This window comes from Acartia tonsa, chromosome 10 (assembly GCF_053477335.1).
Source record: "Acartia tonsa isolate MP-2025a chromosome 10, ASM5347733v1, whole genome shotgun sequence".
Lineage (NCBI taxonomy): Eukaryota > Metazoa > Arthropoda > Copepoda > Calanoida > Acartiidae > Acartia > Acartia tonsa.
In genome coordinates, this window is record NC_137269.1 from 11,836,709 (window position 1) to 11,860,787 (window position 24,079).

The 24,079-nt window shown below is 31.6% G+C and overlaps 3 protein-coding genes across 3 annotated transcripts in view; 2 read left to right on the forward strand and 1 right to left on the reverse strand.

Annotated features, from left to right (window-relative positions):
• Nucleotides 1-13,911, forward strand: part of LOC145329412 (uncharacterized) — a 35,339-nt gene extending 21,428 nt beyond the window's left edge. Inside the window, exons 5-13 of the mRNA XM_080173521.1 lie at nucleotides 2,471-2,519; nucleotides 3,023-3,101; nucleotides 9,241-9,293; nucleotides 9,628-9,712; nucleotides 10,723-10,806; nucleotides 11,824-11,918; nucleotides 12,322-12,401; nucleotides 13,002-13,053; nucleotides 13,788-13,911. Of these exons, the coding sequence (XP_080029647.1) occupies nucleotides 2,471-2,519; nucleotides 3,023-3,101; nucleotides 9,241-9,293; nucleotides 9,628-9,712; nucleotides 10,723-10,806; nucleotides 11,824-11,918; nucleotides 12,322-12,401; nucleotides 13,002-13,053; nucleotides 13,788-13,879 (669 nt within the window). The 3' untranslated portion in view covers nucleotides 13,880-13,911. The remainder of the gene's footprint in view (nucleotides 1-2,470; nucleotides 2,520-3,022; nucleotides 3,102-9,240; nucleotides 9,294-9,627; nucleotides 9,713-10,722; nucleotides 10,807-11,823; nucleotides 11,919-12,321; nucleotides 12,402-13,001; nucleotides 13,054-13,787) is intronic.
• tank (EI24 domain-containing protein tank) overlaps nucleotides 4,236-24,079 on the forward strand; it is a 228,697-nt gene continuing 208,853 nt past the window's right edge. The window contains exon 1 of the mRNA XM_080173519.1: nucleotides 4,236-4,261. The gene's annotated coding sequence lies outside the window, so the exon portion shown is untranslated. The remainder of the gene's footprint in view (nucleotides 4,262-24,079) is intronic.
• On the reverse strand, nucleotides 19,303-24,022 carry LOC145329402 (uncharacterized). The gene is made up of 6 exons (XM_080173504.1): nucleotides 23,876-24,022; nucleotides 22,626-22,676; nucleotides 22,101-22,208; nucleotides 21,265-21,344; nucleotides 20,570-20,683; nucleotides 19,303-20,221 (listed from the first exon to the last, which is right to left on the reverse strand). Exons 5-6 carry the CDS (start codon nucleotides 20,638-20,640, stop codon nucleotides 19,597-19,599), a joined length of 696 nt encoding a protein of 231 aa, XP_080029630.1. The 5' UTR covers nucleotides 20,641-20,683; nucleotides 21,265-21,344; nucleotides 22,101-22,208; nucleotides 22,626-22,676; nucleotides 23,876-24,022; the 3' UTR covers nucleotides 19,303-19,596.

Genomic DNA, 24,079 nt, shown 5'->3' on the forward strand with positions numbered 1-24,079 from the left:
ATTAAATAAAAAATTACATGATTCGGGGCTAGAAAAAAAATACTTTTTAATTTTATGATTTTTATTTAAACATTCGTGGAAAATTGTCTATAATATGATGCTTAACCTAATTTTTTAGTATGGCTGAGAACCGCTTCTAATTCAGCGGATATTAGTCGGTCTCAAAGCCATACTAGAAATTTTAGTCTCCTTTGCTATCCAATATCTGCTCTTCCTTAAGATTTTTTCTCAGCTCATATTTAAGATTTAAAACTAATTTATTTTATTGGTGAAGATTCCTATGAATCATGCACATCCAGAATATTCTTTGTCGGTCTGTCAATTTATTTTTATTACGGGGAAACATGATTTTCTTGGCTTCTATTACAGCTATATAATTTCTTAAGAAACACTTTGTCATCTACTATGCAACGTAATTTGTCTTGCATTTATTTTATTTTTCTTGATGTTTTATTAAATAGTTTTACTTATCTTTGCTTCGCTACTAATGGCTGTTGTCATCCTTATATTTTTTATTATTTACTGGCATTAATAATATTTTTTTTCTGTTTTTCATTAGAAGCTTTTATATTTTAAGTTTTACATAACTAAATTTCAAAAAAAATTTGGAATAAATTGTAAATAGTCCATGTCTATAATATTTATGTAAATTTATGAGATTTTAAGAAGCAAAGCTTCTCTATATTTCTTCTCATCGTATCCGCATTTACATTGAAAATATATTTGGACCCTGTAAGTAAGTATAAAACTAGCCACTCTTTAATGAAATTTTCTCATATTTTGTCTTAAACTTAACATTAACATCTAATATACATTTCTTTCTATCTTTTTTAAAAAATAATTATCATAATTTTTAACACTTTAATGAATTCCTATAAGTAAAATATATTTAGCTGTGACCTATGAAATGTTTTGATTCCTGCATCATAAAATTTGTTGAAAATTTGTATCAACAAAATAGAGATTCCAAAAATTATATTCCTCTTCGTGTAAAAATTTTAAAATAGTGTGAATTTTATTTTTAGCACTCATACTAAATTGTTAATGTAGAAAAAATCTTTACATTAAAAAATATTAGAAGTTAGAAATAATTGCAAAAAAAAGTAAATAGATGTCATGTCTGTCTATCTGTTTGCACTGAATGATCTCGCTAACCGCTGAACAGATATCTTTACAATGTAGCTTGTCATGGATCCTGGGAAGGTTTATAACTATTTTGGGGGATAGTGCCACCACCCTCCAAAAAATGAATCCTTCCTCCCCCCCCCAAAAAAAAAAAAATATATTTTACCATTTCTTTCTAAAATTAAATTAAATATGGGGGATCTACTCCTCCTACAGGTTCCTCTAGAGGCTTCTAGTGGCGTGACTGCTAGTATATATAACTAGAATTAAAATTATAGTTCTGTTTCCGTCAAATTTATTTTTAAAAAGTCAGTATTTCTGCAGAATTTTTGTTAAATTTTGGGCATGGCACCGTAGAAGAATTTGTAAAAAAAATATCAAAAACAGTGCGAAAGATGCTGTGAGTATTGGTGCAAAAAATATGACGTAACAAAAAAATTAGTTAATGAGAGGCCACTATAAATTTTACCATTGGTCAATAACGGCCTCTCATTGGCTAATTTTTTTTGTTACGTCATATTTTTTGCACCAATACTCACAGCATCAGTGCGAAATAAAGCAGCAGTAAAGTAATGAGTTAGTCAAACTTTTTGTTGGATGTACATAAAATACAGGATAAAAATATGAATGCTAAATCTTTTGTTTTTATTGAGGATTTAGTCAAACTTTTCTTGTTACAAACTTTTTTTTTTAGTAGCGAAGCTACTCTTTGACTTACTTTGTCCAGTCGGTTGTGGGCAGCATTTTTAAAAAAATATACCACTTAAGTTTATGTTTATATTACTTTTAACAATATATAGCAGGGCTCGGCCGAAGCGCCAAAGCCTCAAATTTAAACCCATTTGGGTGCTTTGAAAAATCAATAGAGGGATTGCTATTTTTGGAACAGGTTTAGACTTCTAGCTGATTTCAAAATTTATAAGGGTTGATTTCCCTTAAACTTACAGGCGGCTTACGCGCGTCTGCCGAGTCCTGCTATGTAGTATGAACATTAATTCTTTAGCTAAGTTGTACGAAGCAGCTTATATTTCCTAATAAAAAATGACGTCATACAATACAAATGATTAATGATAGTCCAGTATCCATTGTAATTGACCAATGGTAAAAAATATACTGGCCTATCATTGGTCATTTGTATTATTTTATATTAAGCACTATAAGATACTTCTGGTTGTAATTCAATAATCTATTTTTAAGATACAATTTAACACTGAGTAAAGTTTAATTATCTTGACAAAGGTGGAATGCTGAAACTTTTACACTTCTAATTAAAAACTCTGGCAGTCTGTCGATTATGCTTTACACACATAAACTAATATCAAAATGACTTTAATTTTTTTTTTAGATCCTGTCTAAGTTGTTTTCTGATCATTTAGTTCCTGACTTCACTTTAGGTAAATTCTTTTCCAGTATGGCTTCGAAACTGGATTAGAACCGGTTCTCGGGTCTAAAAAAATGGAAATAATCTTATAATTATTACTTTTACTATCCGCTGAGAGCTGTTTATAATACTGTGCGATAGATAACTGGTTGTTTATTTTTATTATAACTTTCAGTTTACAATTAATGCAACTTTGACTATTACAAAATGTTTAAGGAATTGTATTTTTCTCATATTATTGTTTAATTGTAAATCAAAATATAAACAAAGGTTAAAACTCAAAATTAGGTACAGTGGCATAAACTAGATGGGGGCGGGTGGGGGGGGGGGTGGGGTAATCGATGTGCACGCCACTAATTTAGATCAACCACATATTAGTATTATAGAGTACGTAGGTACAAAAATTCACGTGTTAGTTGTAAATTTATAATGGCATTACTTCCTAATCAAAATTATTTTTTGTTTTGAAAAAATAATTTCAAAAGACTTGTGTAATATATTATTTTATTATTACAGGTTCTGACCCTTTCACCTTACACCGAGCTTTAAACCTTCACAGCCTTGATACAACACTTTCCGGTCTTTACAGCTGCAGGTTAGTCTACAATTTTTCATTTAGTGATTACCCATTAACTCATACGCGTGAGGCTGCTGTCCATGACACTCTAACGTCAGGTCCAAAAACCAAGGATAACTAAGGGTAGCCATTTACTCCTTTTCTATCCAAACACCCGTGGTATAAGGTTGAGTAACATCCAAAAGACAACCAACTCTAAATGTGTCGCGCACCTGACATAACTGCAGTAGAAAACATTTAAACGTCTTTAATAATACCTCTGTGTTAAGCCGAGAAACAAATGATGAGTGGATGCAGATGTGCTAAGTGATGAGCAAAGGTTGCGGGTTTATTGATTAGCTATAGCTGCTTAGTGTTTGCACCTAAGTCGTCATGGATTAGGTTAAGTCTAAGACTCTTTTTTATTAAACTGTTTATACTAAAATTCTAGGAATTCTACTTTTTTGTGATAAGACTACCCTATAATTCACTTTAACTGTCCGTATATGGGAGAAGTATAACTTTCCCAGCTGATATTTAAGATAGACGACCTGTACCAATGAGCATCAAGTACATAATTTACTTGCACTGTCTGTCTGTCGGTCATGCTTCAAAATATAAAGATACCTTTTTTTATCAAATTTTTTAATTTTATTCTTTTATTCTGAATATCTGCATTACAACTTACTTTGTCCGTTTTCCCATCCATGATTTTTTGCTCTTTGCTTCTTATTGATATTATCACCATATTGTTCGGTTTTCGTTTACTTATTTACTCATAATTGAATTCTCAATGAAGTTGTTTATTAGTCCTTTTTTTGATTTTGAAAAGAATTAAATTATAATTCTAAATAGAATTTAAAAGAAAATTAAAAGTGTGTTATTCAATGTTCAACTTATTTATTAAAAGCAAAGCTTTTATATGATTAGGGTCGTATCGTCCGGCTATTTTCATTTTTAACAGTTACTATGTAGAAAGCGTAGCAACTCTTATAATGCCTATAATGTATTTGCGATCAATTTCCATGTTATTTTCATATTTCTTAAATATCTTTAAAATTACTGTTAATTTTTAGATTTTTAAGAATATGCAATATGAATACTGAAATGTTTATAAAAATCCTTGCACATGGTTTTCCTAAAACGACCAAAACGGTCTAAAACGACCAAGTTAATATTGCTTGATTCACTTCTACAAGAGACAAAATGAATTGAAAATGATTGCTGAAATCGAAATATATCTTTTCTTCATGCCTTAGAATAGTGTTTTTTTTTTAATAGGTTGAACAATAATCAGTTTATGTACAATTTTGTTTAGACTTACAAATAAATGTTCTGCTTAATAAATTCTATTTTAGAGCTGTAATGCATGTTGTCATCCTCGTTTTTAAATAGATCGTATTAATTAGGATTGTGAAAGAAGAATTTAACAAGGATTAAAACATCCATAATCCTATAGAGGGACTTGAAATTTAATTTTTAAACCTAAAAAGTTACTTTAGGAGCCTAGAAATACATGTACAAAATTTCAGCTCTCTATCTCTACTGGCGACCTAGCGCCAGGCATGTAAAATATCAACAGATAACGGTAGCACGGCGGTTTTAACAATATCTCAGCAATGTGCAGGTTTTAAGCTCTTCTGCATATTTCAATTTAAACACATAAGGACAAAGGTATATTATCCCAAAAATCTTTTGTCAAAGTCTACTCTACACCTAGCGCCAGTCAGTTTTCTAAAATCATACATTTTATACCTGTGAAAATAGAAATCGCAAGCGCTAGGTGTAGAGTAGACTTTGACAAAAGAATTTTGGGATATTATATCTTTGGCCTCATGTGTTTAAATTGAAATATGCAGAACACCTAAATTCATCTTCCAAGCCATTCTCTAAGCATTTGAATTCTTTTTATGAAATAACGGAATTTCAAAACTTTCCTTTGAAAAGGCCTAAAAAATATCTTTTTTTGTCACTTTTTTCACTGCTTATAGTTACAACTTATTAAGATATTATGCTCAGTTAAAAAATCGGCGCCTCCAGCACCAAAACCGGCAAAAACTGGCAGTTAAACTTCTGTGCCCCTACTTGCCCCCCTCTTCGGCCAACAGTAGTTATCTCAAGAAGTAAAAGAGATATCACACAGAAAGAAAACTTTTTAAATAAAACTGAACTAAGTAACCTTTACAGATTTCATTTTGGGACTTTCCTTCTAGGGGCTTGTGGAGCAAAAGACCCCCAAAACACTAAAAATATGAGTTCTGAGCTTATTTTTAAAGATATCAACCTGATTTTTTTTGGAAAACTTTGTTAACATAATGTAACTCAGTGACATTTACAGATTTCATTTTGGGACTTTCCTTCTAGGGGTTTGTTTGGCAAAAGACCCCCAAAAACTAAAAATATGAGTTCTGGACTTATTTTTAAAGATATCAACCTAATTTTTTTTGAGAAAACTTTTTACACATAACCAAACTCAGCAACCTATAAAGATTTCATTTTGGGACTTTCCCTCCAGGAGCTAGTGGAGCAAAAGACCCCCCAAAACACAAAAAATATGAGTTCTGAGCTTATTTTTAAAGATATCAACCTTATTTTTTAAAGAAAACTTTTTAAAGAAAACTGAACTCAGTAATGTTTACACGTTTCATTTTGGGACTTTCCTTTGAGGGGATTGTTGAGCAAAAGACCCCCAAAAACACAAAAAATATGAGTTCTGAGCTTATTTTTGAAGATATCAACCTGATTTTTTTAAAGAAAACTTTTTTCACATAACCGAACTCAGTAACTTCTACAGATTTCATTTTGGGACTTTCCTTCTAGGGGCTAGTGGAGCTACTGACCCCCTAAACACAAAAATATGAGTTCTGAGCTTATTTTTAGAGATATTGAGCTGATTTTTCAATGAAAACTTTTTGAACATAACTGAACTCAGTAACCATTACAGATTTAATTTTGGGACTTTCCTTTGAGGGGCTTGTGGAGCAAAAGACCCCCAACACTTTTATTCCTTCTAGGGGCAGGTGGGACAAAGGACCCCCAAAACAATAAAAATATGAGTTCTGAGCTTATTTTTAGAGATATTGAGCAGATTTAAAAAAAAAACTTTTTGAACATAACTGTACTAAGTACCCATTACATATTTAATTTTGGGACTTTTCTTCTAGGGGCTTGTGGAGCAAAAGACCCTCCAAAACACTAAAATATTGGGGGGTCTTTTGCTCCACAACAATCTGTAAACATTACTGTGTTCGGTTATGTTAAAAAAGTTTTCTTTAAAAAAATCAGGTTGATATTCTTAAATATAAGCTCAGGACTCATATTTTATTGTGTCTTGGGGGGTCTTTTGCTCCACAAGCCCCTCAAAGGAAAGTCCAAAATGAAATGTGTAATGGTTACTTAGTTCAGTTTTATTTTAAAAGTTTTCTTTAAAAAAAATCAGGTTGATATCTTTTTAAAAAAGCTTAGAACTCATATTTTTGTGTTTAGGGGGGTCCTTAGCTCCACTAGCCCCTAGAAGGAAAGTCCCAAAATGAAATCTGTAGAAGTTACTGAGTTCAGCTATGTTAAAAGTTTTCTTTAAAAAAATTAGGTTGATATCTTTAAATATCAGCTCAGAACTCATATTTTTTGTATTTTTGAAGGGTCTTTTGCTCCACAATCCCCTCTAAGCAAAGTCCCAAAATGAAATGTGTAAACATTACTGAGTTCAGTTTTATTTAAAAAGTTTTCTTTAAAAAAATCAGGTTGATATCTTTAAAAATAAGCTCAGAACTCATATTTTTGTGTTTTGGGGGGTCTTTTGCTCCACTAGCTCCTGGAGGGAAAGTCCCAAAATGAAATCTTTATAGGTTGCTGAGTTTGGTTATGTGAAAAAAGTTTTCTCAAAAAAAATTAGGTTGATATCTTTAAAAATAAGTCCAGAACTCATATTTTTAGTTTTTGGGGGTCTTTTGCCAAACAAGCCCCTAGAAGGAAAGTCCCAAAATGAAATCTGTAAATGTTACTGAGTTTTATTATGTTAACAAAGTTTTCCAAAAAAATCAGGTTGATATCTTTAAAAATAAGCTCAGAACTCATATTCTTAGTGTTTTGGGGGGTCTTTTGCTCCACAAGCCCCTAGGAGGAAAGTCCCAAAATGAAATCTGTAATGGTTACTTAGTTTATTTTTATTTAAAAAGTTTTCTTTCTGTGTGTTGATATCTCTTTTACTTCTTGAGATAACTACTGTTGGCCGAAGAGGGGGGCAAGTAGGGGCACAGAAGTTTAACTGCCAGTTTTTGCCGGTTTTGGTGCTTGAGGGGCCGATTTTTTTAACTGAGCATAATATCTTAATAAGTTGTAACTATAAGCAGTGAAAAAAGGGACAAAAAAAGATATTTTTTAGGCCTTTTAAAAGGGCAGTTTTGAAATCCCGTTATCCTATTATATAAAGTAGTAAGCGTTTTTTGTCTGTCCCGAAGGATCTCGCTAACCGCTGAACCGAAATTGTTCTCCTTTACAGTGAAGCTTCTTATAGGTCCTGGGAAGGTTTTAAACTATTTTTAGGGAGGGTATCTTCACCTCCCCCGCAAAAATAAGTATTTTTTTACTCTTTTGAAACTCAAATTTAAAATGGGATGAGGTCGACTTTTCAGCCTCCTACCTTAAGTGCCCCTAGAGGCTTCTAGGGGCGTAGCCGCTAGTTTCATAAAAAGAATTAAAATGCTTAGAGAATGGCTTGGAAGATAAATTTAGGTGTTCTGCATATTTCAATTTAAACACATAAGGCCAAAGATATAATATGATCCCAAAATTCTTTTGTCAAAGTCTACTCTACACCTAGCGCTTGCGATTTCTATTTTCACAGGTATAAAATGCATGATTTTAGAAAACTGACTGGCGCTAGGTGTAGAGAAGACTTTGACAAAAGATTTTTGGGATAATATACCTTTGTCCTTATGTGTTTAAATTGAAATATGCAGAAGAGCTTAAAACCTGCACATTGCTGAGATATTGTTAAAACCGCCGTGCTACCGTTATCTGTTGATATTTTACATGCCTGGCGCTAGGTCGCCAGTAGAGATAGAGAGCTGAAATTTTGTACATGTATTTCTAGGCTCCTAAAGTAACTTTTTAGGTTTGCAGAAGACTAAAATTCGAAAAAGTGTAATTTTATGAAAAGGTCAAGTGGATATATTAAAAGGTGGAAATTTGTCGTCAATTTAGTTAGCTACAATGGTCCTAACTTATTGGTCAGTTCGTTCATCCAGTAGGATGTAATGGGGTTAAGATTGTGGATGGTATAGTTATTTTCGCCAGCTGCAAACATCCCTTTATCAGAGTATATAAAAATCTGGTGCAACACCCAAATAAAAATATATCGGTTTATAAAAATCTTTTTTTCAAAAAGTAATTATTTCAGTACATGATACATTTCCAGACAGAGAAGTATATAAAAAGAGTATAATGATTTGATTACCCTGTTCTATTAAAAGTTTTTACTTCTTATGTAATACATGTATATTTTTTCTATACATAGTAGGTACAATTAGGTCATATATAGGTATTATTTATATGCGTAATAATATAATGGATATATTATTACTCGGATCTTACACGGAATTGACATGTACTTCAATAACGTGAAACTTGTAGCTGGCTAAAATAATGTCCCCCCACCCCCATCCACCCCTTTACCCCATCTTCTACTCTCTTACTGAATGATAGAACTGACCAATAAATGATATTTATGTTAGCAACCTAAATTGATGAGAATTTTTACCCTGGCATTACATCCACGTATATTCATTAATGATACATGAAATTGAATATTTCTTGAGAACAAGGATATTTATTTCCATTGAATGAGATATTTTTCAAGGCGAATACAACCATAAAACGAAAGAACTATATATCTCTTTGCCACCCTCTTCTATGTTTTTTCTTCGTTGCTTAAACGGAAAGTTAGAATATTAGCCTTTTGAAAGCCCTCCAAACCTGACATGATCTATTGACAACTGTTTTCTTTTTTTTAGGGGGGAGGGAACACCCAGCTGTAGCCCATTGATAAAATATATAGTCTGTTTCATGTAAAATTAAACAAAATCAACCCGCTGATTTGTAATGCTTGGCTTTCTTTTACCTAATTCAATTATCCTTGTTAATTAATGTTCAAATATTCAAATTCAAATATTTTTAGGGTTTCATCGAATATTGAAGATTCCTTCGCATCAAAACAAATGATTATTTATGGTAAGTGATTTTTAAAAGCAAAGATTTATTATAAATATGTACTGTCCGAGTATAACGAATAGCTCTTATCGTTAAATTAGGCATACTAAAAAAATCCTATCGATTTCAAACTTTTCATGATGATTCCTAAAACAGATAAGAATTATAAATTTACATATATTTTGCTTACTAAGTTCTGACACTCTACAAGTGTTGTCACTTTTAAGGATCTTGTCATCCTTTTTCTAATACGAAATGTATTCTATTTATAAAAATTCAATTCATTTTGGGGAATTTCATATTTTCACAAATGTTAATTTTACAAGATTTTAATTGATCAAAAAAATTGCCTTAGTTGAGCCACATATAATGGAATTCCACGTGAACTCAGCTGACCGGCCTCGCACAGCTCGACATCTTCCCACTGATCAAGAATACAAGTAAGATTAACTATCTTCCATCTAGAAAAGAGATAGGGTATAGGGTTTTTCCAGACGTCAATAAAAAAGGTAGGCTAAAAGCAGTGACATCTATCCCCATTTTGCGAGGGCACTACAGACAGCTACGCGCGTCAATTTTGCATAATAGAATACTAACATAAATAATAATAGAGAACTCAAGGAGCACCTTATTTTTTTAAAAAGGGTTTAATATAGTTCTAAAAGGATTTTGAACAGTTTTAAAAGGTTTTTTAATAGTTTTAAAAGGATTTTCTCGTATTCATTCGAATCCGGTGGATAGGAACCGGTTCTCATCCATACGAAAAAACTATGTCTAGCATCGTATTATATCCAGTTTTCTACGAATATAGAAATGTACAATCATAAGATTAAAACGAGTTTTTTTAGCCAGTGCCTTCGGCACAGCGGGGCTAAAAAAACTAGTTTTAATCTTATAATTGTACATTCTATATCCGCGGAAAGCCGTTTATAATACGATGAAAGAAATAACTATTAAATAGTTTCTAAAGGATTTTAAATAGTTTTAAAAGGATTCAAAAATAGCTGTACAATTGTTTGTGTGGTAGCCAACGGTTTTTAGACCTAAGATAAATTTTAAGTCATCCATCCAGAGGTGTATTATCATTATAAAGATCATCTGCAAGTTCCCGCTTTGGTCTCAGATAAAAATGTCCAAAATCTACCCATCCTAATTAAGTTATTTGACACCTTTCTTCGGATGTTTAATCACCGTATTACAGACAATTTTCACACAGATTAAAATGAAAATTCAAAAAATTGAAACCAGTTTTGTTTGGCCAAAGGGACCAAAGGCCCGTTCTAACAAAACTGGTATTAATTTTATGATTTTTCATTTTAATATGAGCAGAAATTTGCTATGCATGATTTTTCATTATGGCAGAGAAACGGTTCTAATCCACCTGATATTAATTGGTTTGGAGGTCATACTGAAAAAAAACCCTTACAATTAAATATTATTATTTGTGTAGTTGGGTGAACCTGACCTGCTGTGTCTCAGGGTCCTACCCCCAGCCCCATGCAGAGATTAAAAGAACTACAGAGTGGGGAACCATGTAAGTTTTCTTTATCTAAGGTCCTACCCCTACCCCCAGCCCCATGCAGAGATTAAAAGAACTACAAAGTGGGGAATCATGTAAGTTTTCTTTAGCTAAGGTCCTACCTCTACCCCCAGCCCCATGCAGAAATTAAAAGAACTACAGAGTGGGGAATCATGTAAGTTTTCTTTAGCTAAGGTCCTACCTCTACCCCCAGCCCCATGCAGAAATTAAAAGAACTACAGAGTGGGGAACCATGTAAGTTTCCTTTAGCTAAGTTTTTAAATAAACGGTGCTTTCCATGATTATGCCTATGGATAACTGACCCACCCAGCCCTCTTTATTATTGAAATATATTACAAATAATGTCTAACCCTGCGGGACTACTCAGTACCTAATACCTAAACTAACATAAATTAAATACAAAAAATCTAAAAACTAACCCTTTCCCCTTTTTTCGATTTATTTCAAAAGGGGAAGGGGTTCTGTACATTTCAAGACACTTGAGGGAAAACGCCGAATAAAGTTCTCTTATATTGGAAATTACACTGAGCTGCAAGTGAAAATAAATGTGACAGACTTCTTTATTTTTCTAAACGGGAACAATTCTTTAAAATATATCTTCTCCTCTATTTAAAGCTTTTCTTGGTCTGGAGGGGGGGGGGGTCAATTCCAATTAAAAGGATGTTACCAGACAAAGTAGTAGTTCAAATCTTGAAAAATGCATAATAAGCAATTTCATTTTGTTACTCTTAAGAGACTTTTTTTTGCTTACTGGCAATAATTTGAAGAAAAAAATATATTGTTAAAAGAAACCTTTATTATTTTTTAAAAATTAGGTAAAAAAGAGAAAAGTATTGAAGCTAAAGTTTTTGTTATAAATTAGATTTAAACTGCCTCTCTTTTCAACTACTTTTTCTATCTTTCTGTAGCGAATGATCCAGCTAACCCCTGTACCTTACCAATATATATAGTTCTCCTTTGCTGATTTCCTGTAAACAAACACGATTAGAATTAATTTAAATATTTGTTAAGACAAGATTTGAGTAGATGGAGCAGTAAAGTAGTGTCTTGGTTTAATGGTTCTTATCATATCAAAGTATCGGCTATTCTTCCCATTTCTCTTAAAGGTACATTTATTTTGCTTTTTTGTTTTGAATTAAATGCAAGGATGACAATATCCATAAGTAGCGAAGCATCTCGAAAATTGTGGATGGACAGAGTGACAAAGTGAGTTATAGGGCCGATAATCAGTGGTCATAAAAAAGAGATAGACAGATATTTGATTTTTAAATTATATCAAAATTTGTTCAGGCTTTATTTATATTTATGATGTTATTATTGTATAATTGGCTTGATGGTAGTTGAATATCTACGTGGATATTTCACCACTATTGGGGGAAAAAGTTTTTAAACAATTCTTTTGAAACAAGTTTGCATATAAAATCTTATATAATTAATTAAAGTTAGTAGCGCAGCATTGATAAAAACTGAAAACAAAATAATTTGGCAGGTAATGTCAATAAATTTCAGACCCGAGAATTGTGACACCATATTTGCTGCCTCCTGACTTACTTCACTGTGAAATTACATTACAAAACACAACATTCAAAAGGAAAATCACATTTTTTACATAAATGTGTAGGTAGGCTTTATCCTTGGGTAAATGGATTTACAATCTACGTGGATATTATGAGAGGGCAAAGATTGTTGTCAATTTAGGTTGCTAACATGAACATCACTTATTGGTTAGTTCGTTCATCCAGTAAGAGACGAGAAGATGGGGTAAAGGGTGCGGTCAGCTACAAGCTTCACTTTATTAAGATACATGATAATATTGTGTAAGATCCAAGTAAAATAGTAAATCCCTTCTTGGGTAAATGTTTGCAAAAAATAATTGAATTGCATTAGCGCACTTGTTTTTAAGAAAAAACAAGAATGACAAGATCCATAAAAAAGGCGAAGCACGACAAAACAGCTCAGAAGAACAAACAAATAATAGCAATCATGGAGTTGCAGCACTTTTAATATTAAAGAAACAGAACATCAACGTGTCTTGTAAATATTAAACAGTTCCTACTCTTTCTAAATTAAATCTAAATATTATTTGAAAATAATAATGTTTAAAATCGATAGGACAGTACTTACCATTCCTTAATTAATAATCATAAGCCATATTCAAAATTTATGTAATTTATTTGTGATTAAAACTCAGGATCATATCGAAGCCGTTACCACTCTCTGTAACAGGATCCTTCAATACAGGTATGCCTTTATTTTTAAAAGCGAAGCTTTTCTATAATTAGGGTCGGTCCGTCCGCAACGAATTGCTTTTTTCGTTAATTTAGACATGTTAAAATTGTCCTATCGATTTCAGACTTTGCATGGTAATTCCTGTAGTAGTTAGGTACAATTTAGAAAGCGTAGCAACTCTATAATCATTACCAGAATGTCCGTACGTCCATTTTAAACATGTTGTTTTTTTTTACTTTTTTACCAACAAATTTTTATGTGATCTGATTTTTGGTATACTGATTCCTGGGACACGGACGTATATAAAATCTTTTCGAATATCCGAACAAATTTTACAGAATATCTGTAGTAAATAATGAATGTGCGAACATATTGGAATAATTAATTCAATCAAACAAAATTATGCATTAGAGCAACATGAGAATCATTTTGTTTATTCTTTCTTAACTTATTTTAAATTACTACACGTTTGATTAAATTCACACACAAAAAAATTATGTTAATATACAAGTATGTCTTCTGTGGCATGAACGATAGAAAAACAGACCAAGAAAATTAGATGCTAGTTGCGTATTCAATATTGGTACAGGAAATCTTCACCAAGAATTTCCGCTGTCTATGTGGATTAGCAGCAGAAAAACTTACGTTTCACCTATTCCGGTTCTTGCAGAAGGACGAATCATAAAGTACAACGCTATTTAAAAAAAAAACGTAGAACTTTTAATAAAATTATTTTCATATTTTAGATTCCGAGTTGAAGGGAAGTGCCCGAACGCCGTTTACAGCGGTTATCCTTCTTTACGTGATAACAATAAAGTTTCTTTTATTTATTATGTAGAACTTGAGACACAAACAAATGAATAAAAAAACCTCCTATAAAATAGTTATTGAATATTGATGAAAACATCCATAAAAGCGAAGCACTGAAACTGTAGGACAAACGGACATTAACACTTATAGAGTGTTAAAACTTAATAAGCAGAATATTAATTGAAAGGTATAAACAAAGGTAGCTTCTCATAGGTCCCGGAAAGGTTTAAAACTATTTTTAGGGAGGGTACCCTCCCAAGAGAAATCACAAAAAAATATAAAAAAAATTACCTAAAGAGACTTGAACGCAACATTGCAAGGTATCGTAGAGACTTGAAAGCAACATAGATAGATATCCTATTATTTAAAAAAAAAACATTTAAAGTGCCACTAGAGGCCTCTAGGGGTGTAGCCGCTAGTAAAATATAAAGTAGTAAGGTTTCTTTTTGTCTGTAGCTAAAGATTTCAATCACTAATTTACCGATTTTAGTGAAGATTCACTTAGATTCTAGAATGGCGATAAAATTAAAGTCTTGGGATGATTTTAGGTTATTTTTAGCCCTCCCCTACCTCCTCGAAAACAGAGCACCTTAAAGCTAGGGGCGCAACCGCTAGTATTATAAATAGTACATTTTATAAGTTGTTTTCTTCCGCGAAGTGAAATAAATTTTCCAAGAATTTTTTTAAAAAATAATTTTGAGTTTAAATAGATAAATAGAACGTTATTGTTTGTGCCATTAAGAATATGGAGGGAGGGGACATTGCGCTGTTTATTACACTAGTCTTCAAATTTTTATAACAAATGTTTTCTTATTCGTTGACTCAAAAACTTTGGAGACTTTTGTTGAATTTTGATTGGTTGGTTCATTCAGTTGAGTGTCCAAACGTTACAACCACTAATTGTAATCTACAGACTGGATAATTTTGTGTATCAGAATTGGGGATGTACTTTAAGTACCAGTATAATTTACAGTCAAATTTACAAGTTAAAAATGACAAAAATATCTTCAGTTAATATACTTTTTAAAAGCGGAGCTTTTCTATAATTAGGATAGGTCCGTTCGTCCGTCCATCCATAAATGTTAGCTCTTTTCGTCAATTTAAACAGGTTAGAATTGTCCTATCGATTTCTAACTTTGGATAATTCTAGCAGCAATTAAGTACGAGTTTTATAGAGTAGTAACTCTATATAACTGTTACCAAAAAGTCCGTACGTCCATTTAAAACATGCTGATTTTTTTTACTTTTTGACAACAAATTATAGTGTTAAAATTATACGATTCATCTGATTTTTTGAATACTGATTCCTAATACAACAAGATACATAGTAAAAAGCGAAGCATCTCTATAATCAAGTCCTTAAATTGTAAGTATCATGTCCTTAAACAGTTTCCTGTATTTAAACAGTTTTGAAATATATTTACTTACAGTTTTGTTTGGATAATATTATGCTTATTCAGTTCTGACATTCTAAAAGTGTTAATGTTCGTTTGTCCTTCTCCTTCCATTTCAGAGCTTTGCTTTTATGGATGTTGTCATCCTAGTTTCAACAAAGAAGCTGTAAACACACAATATGTTAATCAAGTAATGAAGGATTCTTCCTTTGAGGTTTCATCTTGTCATTTCATAATTAGTCAATATACATTAGGGTGGGTCGATTTTGGACATTTTTTTCTGAGGCCAAAGCGGGGATCTGCTGAAATGATTTGTATGAATATAATACACCTCTGGATGATTTAAAATTTATCCTAAGTCTTAAAACCGCTGACGACAAGACATTCAATTGTATAGCTATTTGTAAATGGGAGTAAAAAATTTATTGAATCAAAACTATGGCTTCATGGTGCTCCCAGGAAAGGCATTGAGGAGTAGAATCAGGAACTTTTGACTGTTTCAAAAAATCTCGTTCCTAGCCTGAGAAAATCTAAAAACCTCTACAAATTGGACAATTCTCAATAAACCTTTAAAAAATATGGTTTTTTAGTGATTTCTAAGGCTAGGAACGAGATATTTTGAAACGGACAAAAGTTCCTGATTCAGCTCCTCAAGGCCTTTCCAGGGAGCACCATAAAGCCATAGTTTTGATTCAAAAAAAATTGAATGTCGTCTTTGCATATTAATAATTAATCAAATATATTTTTTAGTGGTCGCGTTCTAAAACTCAATTTTTTCAAATTCTTTTTCGGTCACAAATATTTTAATGGTTAATTTTATCTGTTGCATATCCCCTCTTTGTCTATTTCCGATATGAACCCACCCTAATATACATATACTTTCATAAAAGTAAGAGCATGTTTGTGTGTGTATTAAAGAATCTCGCTAACTGCTGAACCAATATAGTTCTCCAATACAGTCAAGCTTCTCATAGGTCCTAGCAAGGTTACTAACTAAGACTCGGGAAAGTTTCAGTGAATAAGGGAGGGGAAAATGGGCAATTAATTCAATTTAAGAGTTTTCGCTGAAAAGCAATGAAAACCAGATTTATACAGAAAATTTGACCAAAATTGTAAGGGGATCATGGTAATATAATTTAGAACAAAATTAGTTCTAAGAAAATAATCATTCACTTGAAAATTAAGTTACCAATACATCACAATAAAGTAAACATTCTGTAATTAATCACTAGAAAAATCGTGTTTAGAACTTCGTCAACCCTTCTCATATATTTTTAACTGCAACCTAAATTTCCCTGGTGTCTCAAAAAAATAAATATAGCTTAAAAATGGAATAATAATGGAGAATTTTAAGAATAGTTCAAAAGTTTAAGACATAATTTGTCTTATTTTTTCCCTATTTTCTCGAACTGTTTAAGACACTTTTCAAAAATAATTTCCGTTCGAATTTTAACGGAAATTCTCACTAATAAGGACTATTCAAAATTTTAAGAAGTATAATGGAATAGGAAAATGAACTAAAACACCACCTGTTTTATTATTATCCTAATTTATCAGGATATTTCTAAAACTAACCTAATTTGAAAAAGTAGGGGTGTTTAATAATTTTCATATTTTTTGGAAAGAAAAAACAAATTTAAATTTAGATTTTATTTCATTTTACCCTTTATTCTTACCTTTAACACTTTTCCTTTAATAAAATCTTCTTAAACAATAATATAAAGAAATTTGAAAAAATGATTCTAAATATCTTAACTAAAATATCATTATATAAATAACAACAATCAATATTAACAATTAGAATATAATAAACACAAATTGATTACTGATTCTAAAAACTATCTTTAAAACTTCTGATGATTTCAATATTTTCTTCCTTTTTCTTTATTTATGTTATAAATAAAATTATCTTCCATAGATTGTGAACTAATACTTATTATAAAATCATTAGCTGAATAATATAATAAGGAAGAGCCCTTTTAGGAAATATTTTATTTAAGACTTTAAAATAAAATGAATATCTAAATTTGTCGAAATTCAAAAGCATAAAACAACTATAAATTCATCTAATTCTTTCAATATTTGAATTAAAAAGAAATCATAATTTATTTTATACTCTTGCTAATATGTAATGATTTAGGTTTCTTTGATTTTCAGTTTCTTTGTTTGTCAGTTTTTCTTTCCACATATATTTGTCCTTTCACTTTGGTAGTTGTCAGCAAACTGACTTAAGAAATAACTGACAAACATTAAAAATGAAACGTTTTTCTAAAGCAGCAAATTATTAGAATTAAACATTTAGTTACAATCTAATTTTATAGATTTCATCTATTATACCCCAATAATATTAAAATGATAAATCTGATATTTAAAAAGCTTTTATTAGTAACAGAATAAAATCTAGCATAACACTCTATTAGAAGTTTTAAAGGAATACTTTCCAAGTAATAATATGTAGTAGAACAGAAGGGTGTTGAGACTTAAATTTTGGGTATAAAATAGGTATTTATACAAAAAAGAAATAATTCTTTTTAAGAAAGGTGTCAATTCCCAAATTGTAAAGAATTCAATTTATTCAAAAAAAATTAAAACAAGGCAAGCTGGAAGCTCTACTTAGTTTAACAGTTGTGTTTATGCTTATTTGAAGTTAGGTTAGATTAAGCAGTGGTAAAGAGTGCCCTTGAGGGTTATCAAAAAGTTTTAAAAAGTAAAAAAAATATTTTTGATGATATGTATAAACACTTTGTCTCATGTTACAAGCCAAGATATTTTACTTAATAAATACTTCACATCCCGGACCCCTCTTGGGAAATTTTTTTTGTTAATATTCTAAATTTTTAACGTCTTTTTCAATTATAACTCTAGAAAAAAAATAAGATAAGACTTATCTTAAAAAAACCGTTAATATTACAAGAATTATCCAATTACTATTCTATTAATATTTTTCTGTTTTCCAAGTATAAGAATGTAATAGTAATTGAATTTAATACAAGTACACCAGGGTTAAGGGGTTATTAGATTGTTTAATACATAAAATCACATTAGAGTTTCTATATATGAAATGACATTTTCTTGGGGAAAAATGTTTGTTAAAACCAGCCATCTTTCCTGTCTGCTATATTTAAAACTAACTTAGCTAGTTAGCAGGGCATTGATGCGCTAGTACCCAAAGTCAGTCAGAACCTGCTGAATTCGTGCACATTCCCTTTAAGCCCGTACCCAAAGTCTGAGACTCTTAAAAATTGAATATTCGATCTATTGTCCCCTCCCTTACTCCCTGGGAAAGTTTAATCCACCCTCCCATGAAATAAAAATAATCCCATCCAACAATTTTTTTACTTTCTTTTTTTGGAACAATAATGTAAAGTAAGATGGTTGACTCGAACTATCCCCCTTTTCTTCAAGTAGACCTAAAGTCAAATTAATTATGAAGATTATAAAAAAACTTTAATTTGCGTACCCGCGGAAAACCTGTCAACAAAAATAATATTAAATATTATTAGAATATTTTTTATTTAATAAATAGTGTATAAAAAGTGTAAAGAAGATGATATAAAAATGTAACATTGTGTAGTGAAAGGTGGACAGATAACTTTATACTAAGTTATAAAATTCATGATATAAGTTAAACAAAAAATAAATATTTAAAGACACTCATCAAACAATTTTTGGGTATAGTCCCTTTCGTGGCAACGTCCCTCTTAAGGGGCGTTTCGTCGTATTTTCACAGTAGCTTTTGTTAGGTTATTTTAGGATAACGTTAGGTTAAGTTGGGTTAGGTGATTGCCCCGCAGGGTTAGAGCCCCCAACAGGGGCTAGAAATAGGAGAAAAGCTACTGTGAAAATATGACGAAACGCCCCTTAAGAGGCGTTGCCACGAAAGGGATTATACTCCAATTTTTAACAGTTATATTAAGACAATTAACATTAGTCAAAATTGCATTTCTCCCCTCCAATGTATTTAAGTGGAACAGCACAGCTCTATAAATAAAAAGTTTTCTTTGGCCCTCTATTTCTTATAATTGTTTCTATAAAATAAAATAAAAAGGGGGGGGGGGGTTGAAGGCATGAAACACAAAGGAACTCTACAAAATAAAATTTACACCACTGAAATTTGTTAGTTGCTTTAATGAGGTACAATAAGGAACTGTAAAAAAAACTTGCTGCCTCTAAAAACCACCGTTTTCAGACGATTTTTGTTCTCTTTCTCGCCAAATTAAACAATGAAACACAAATTTTTTGTAATATTAAATTTCCATAATATATTCGCCTATCCCATTTCAATTTTAAACATCAGTTTAAACATTTACAGAATAGCTATGTGTAAATAAAGACATAAATAAAAAAATATTTAAATAGTATCAATAACAAGTCGTTCCGACTCCGAATCTGAATCCTCGTTATTCTTTTCTTCTCTTTCAGAAGCTCTTGAGTCATCAATAGCTTTTTCTTTGGGTTGTATGAGGTCTTTATTCGCAGCTAGAAATTGTCTTTGTGACTCTGTAAGATTTTCATCATTTAAGCCCAAGGATTCGCCTGAGGAATTGAGAAAATCAAAATCTCCATGTTCGATAAAATCAGTATTGTTATCATTGATGATAGAATCTTCTTTATTTTTGTTTGAATACTCTGAAGCCTCAACTGTTTCAGAGTTTGCTTGATTTTCTTGAGCGTCCTGATCATCAATTTCATCAATAAATTCTGGGACAACTTCTATTGAGTCATTTTGTTTTTCAATGTCATTTGTTTCATGATTATTGTTATCCCTACTGTCAGAATGTTTATCATGATCGTGATTGCTTTCTTCAACAACTTCCATAATAGAAAGTTGACTTTCATCACCCTCAATGTCAATAATATTGGAGGATTCTTCATCCATTTCTTTTTCATCATTAGAAGCATCATTACTGGCTAGAGGCGTGGCGTCTGCTGAGGCTTTGTTGATTATCCAGTCCTCGTTCACTTCAACTGCCTCTCTGAAAATAAAAATCATTTTAACGCATCATTTAAAGATTTAGAATTACAGTTATTGTTCAATGATCCTTAATTTTACATAAAACATTTCCTTAGGAAATTTGTGCTTTCTCGCTAAGTGTGACAAGCTTTTGATTATGAAAACACAAAAAATGAAAAGCGTATCTACCTAAAATAGGGAACACAATTGGTTCAGTGGTTAGCGAGATTTTATTAACGAACAAACATAAAGCCATACTTTCTTTTAAAAAGGATTTATTCCTTAATCTTAATGTCTCCATATATTATTCTATAGGTATTTTTCTTGCAATACTATTTTTTTATCTCCTTCTTTAAAAGTTTTACAATACCTTTCAGTTTCCTCTTGGTTCCACTCTTGCATATCCTGATCAAACTTCATGTCCAGATCAGCGCAGTACATATCTGGATCTGGTCTTCGTATACCATGGATTAACAACAAATGTCTGCAGACAATAAGCACAATTAATCGAGTCAAAAGATCTCTGAAGTGACTAGAACAATTCAACTGTTCTTAAGAATGAAAATAAAGTGGTTTAGGGTCAATGCAATGATCCTGTTTGCTGAGAATCTCTACGAGCTAATGGACGGGCAAAGCTGTAAACAACATACCGTGAAATGGAAATTTATTACGATGGAGACTTTTAGTTAGGAATATGATATGAGAAAAAAAATCGCAATTACATCTTTGATACCTAGTAAGCCATTGATAGTAATCATTTAACATATGAAAAAAGAAAATTCTAATGAGTAATTTGTTTAGATACATTTTAATCTTAAGGGGGGGGGGGGCGAGTAATACATTTTGCAGTCAACTTAAAACAAAAATAAACAAACCAAAAAAAGTAGAGTTACAAAACTGGATCAAACACATTCTTCATCGTTTCAAATTGTGCAACATCAAAGCGAAAGCCAAATGAAATCAAATTCTAGTGCTGTAATCATTTTTCAATGAGTTCCTTTTGTTTTAATATTTTTAAGTATCACTTTCCCTCTCCGCCCTCACTTTTGCAAAAATTGTGCTTTCCTGCGCCAAGATGGTTCACTAGCAAAACAAGATCCACATTCTTTACATTGCACTACAGCTGGGTCTGAGGTACGGTGAATCTACATACAAACAAGATTAGTTTCCATGAAAACTGATGCATTTCGTATCAGGGATCTAAAGGATAAGAAATGGCTGATAAATTGATGTGTATCCCCCAAGATGATACGCAAAATTACCCCTTTTGTAGAATTTTTTAAGCCAACGAATAAAAAAGCGGAATTATAAAATTTTGGGGACTAGTATAATAAACAGCCTATTGTCCCCTCTCTCTTTGAACAAGATTGCTATTAATGAAAGCAAATGCCTTACTTAGGTACCTTCTATTAAATCTAACGTAAGATTTCTTATGGCCTTCTCTGCCATAACGACAATAATCACGGGTTCAAGGAGATATCCATGTAACACACCAATGATTGACCCAAAGATAAATAATACAAAAATTTTAAAGACCACTGTTTTGGAGGTCCTAATGGCCACAAAAAATTGTTTTGTTCATAAACAAATACCTAAGGGAAAATTCACGTGACATCTAAATACAAACCATCAATAATGATAGGTATGTATGTAGTAGAGTGACCCCGTAATAAAATGTTTAATCATTCATCGCATCGTATTATAGACGGCTTTCCGGGAAAGTAAAATGAAAAATCGGGACTAACAAAATTGGTAGGTATTAATTTTATGATTTTTAATTTATTATTCGTAGAAATTTGTCTGTAAAACGGTGCTATACATGCTTTTTCAGTATGGCTGAGAACCTGTTCTAATCCTTCGGATATAAATCGGTTTCGAAGCCATACTGGAGAAGTATTTACCTGTATATGTGCTTGAAACTGGTCCCTGGAGTTAAAGGTGGTCTTCCCACAAACCCTGCAGGGTCCCAGGGTTTGGGATCCTTTGGATCCACATTTTATTGTTGATCCCTAAAAGTAAATCAAGATTTGAAAGAATTTTATGTTGTATTTTATTATGTAAATAAAATATTCAATAGTTTAAAATGTATTTTTGTACAAGAACAACAATGACAACATCCCAAAGTAGCAAAGCACAAAAATTCATGGATGGACAAACGGACACTTTTATGATCGTTTGGCCGACGGACAAAGTAAATTATATGCTGGTTACTCTTTTGAATAAGGCAAAATCACCAAAAAATTAGCAACATATTTTAAATAGTAGTCGATTAAATCACATTTCCCCCACAGCGTTACGGACGGACATATTGACGGATAGACAGACAAAGTAAATTGTAGAGTAGCTTAACTACAAAAAAATGAAAGAAATTGTACCTACCTACTGTGAATATAAGAATAAATAAATAATTTATATCTTATTTTTACCTGTCTAAATGCTTCAATATTTTCTATCTGGTTATGATAAATGATCTCCTTCTAAAATAAGTAAAAATCAATATAATTTTTTTTATACATAGATTAGTCAAAGCTATAAAGTTATTAATTTTTAACGTTATATTTGTTACGACAATGCTGGATAATGGATATAGTCTGTTCTCTACCGATATAAAAAAAAATATATTTTGTACCTATGTTTCTTTTAGAAATTCTAAACAAAAGAATAGAATAAAAATTAAAATAAAATAAAATAAAAGTGGGAGGCAAGTTGTGCTAAAATTCCGTAAAGGTTTGAGTTTTAAGGCTTAAAAACAGTAGTAGAACGATAATATTCACTAACTATGTGTATTCCTTATTGAAAAGAATTATAGACAAAAATTTTTAAGTTAACATAAATTTTAACGTTCTAGTACCTACTGTTTTTAGGCCTTAAAAAAGTACACCTTTACGGAATTTTAGCACAACCTACCTTCCCCCTTTGTGTTTGTTATTTTCGTTTCCGTGGACAACCCTGATATAATTATGCTTTACAGTGCAGATAATGGGCCCAAACAAAAATATATGATTTTTTAATCTATGCTTCAAAGAACAACTCCTGTAAATAAACCAAGCAAGAAATAATTTTTTATAGGCCAATTTAAAACTACCAATGAAGTTTATTGTCACAAGATAATAATATTCTAACATTGAACTTTTTGACAAGTTAATAAAATATTCCAGTTTTTTAACATGAAAGTTTTACCAAAGTTTAAAACAATTAACATAAAATCCAACTTTTCAGTAAAAGTGATATTGAAAAAATATAAGGACTTAAAATCAGGGCTACGCAGCCGCGCGTCAGCCTCGACGAAGCCTAAAATTTAAACCCGTTTAGATTTGAATTTTTTTTACCAACAGGGATTGCCTTATTTGGGTCAGGTTTAGGCGGCTTATAGGCGGCTGCCGAGTTCTGCTTGAAATATGATCAATGTACATTCTATCATCTCTTAGTAAATGCAATGTGTAGATAGTGGACAGGATGAACTAGCTAACCGTTAAATCGACATGGGTTTACATTTCATTGTATAGCTTTTATTGTCCTTGGAAGGTTTATAACTATTTTAGGGGGGGTAACCACCAACCTCCCAAGAAAAATCACACCTAGAAAAGTGTGGTGCATATTGCCCACCCCCTCCCCCTCCCTTCACTTATAATGCCTCTAGGGGCATAGCCGCTGACAAATACTAAACAATATTTACCTGTGAGGGCACATGAATTCCAAGCGTTGTAAGCGAGGGAACAATTGTCGAAGATTTTTTGGTCCCCTCGCTAAACTTTACTTTGGTCACTTTTTCCTCGCATTTTTTATCTTCTTTTTTCTTATTTTCTGGTTTAGGACTATCAGGCTTACTATTATTAGTGCTACTTGTTAATTTATTAATCGATTAATTACTTTCTAGCCC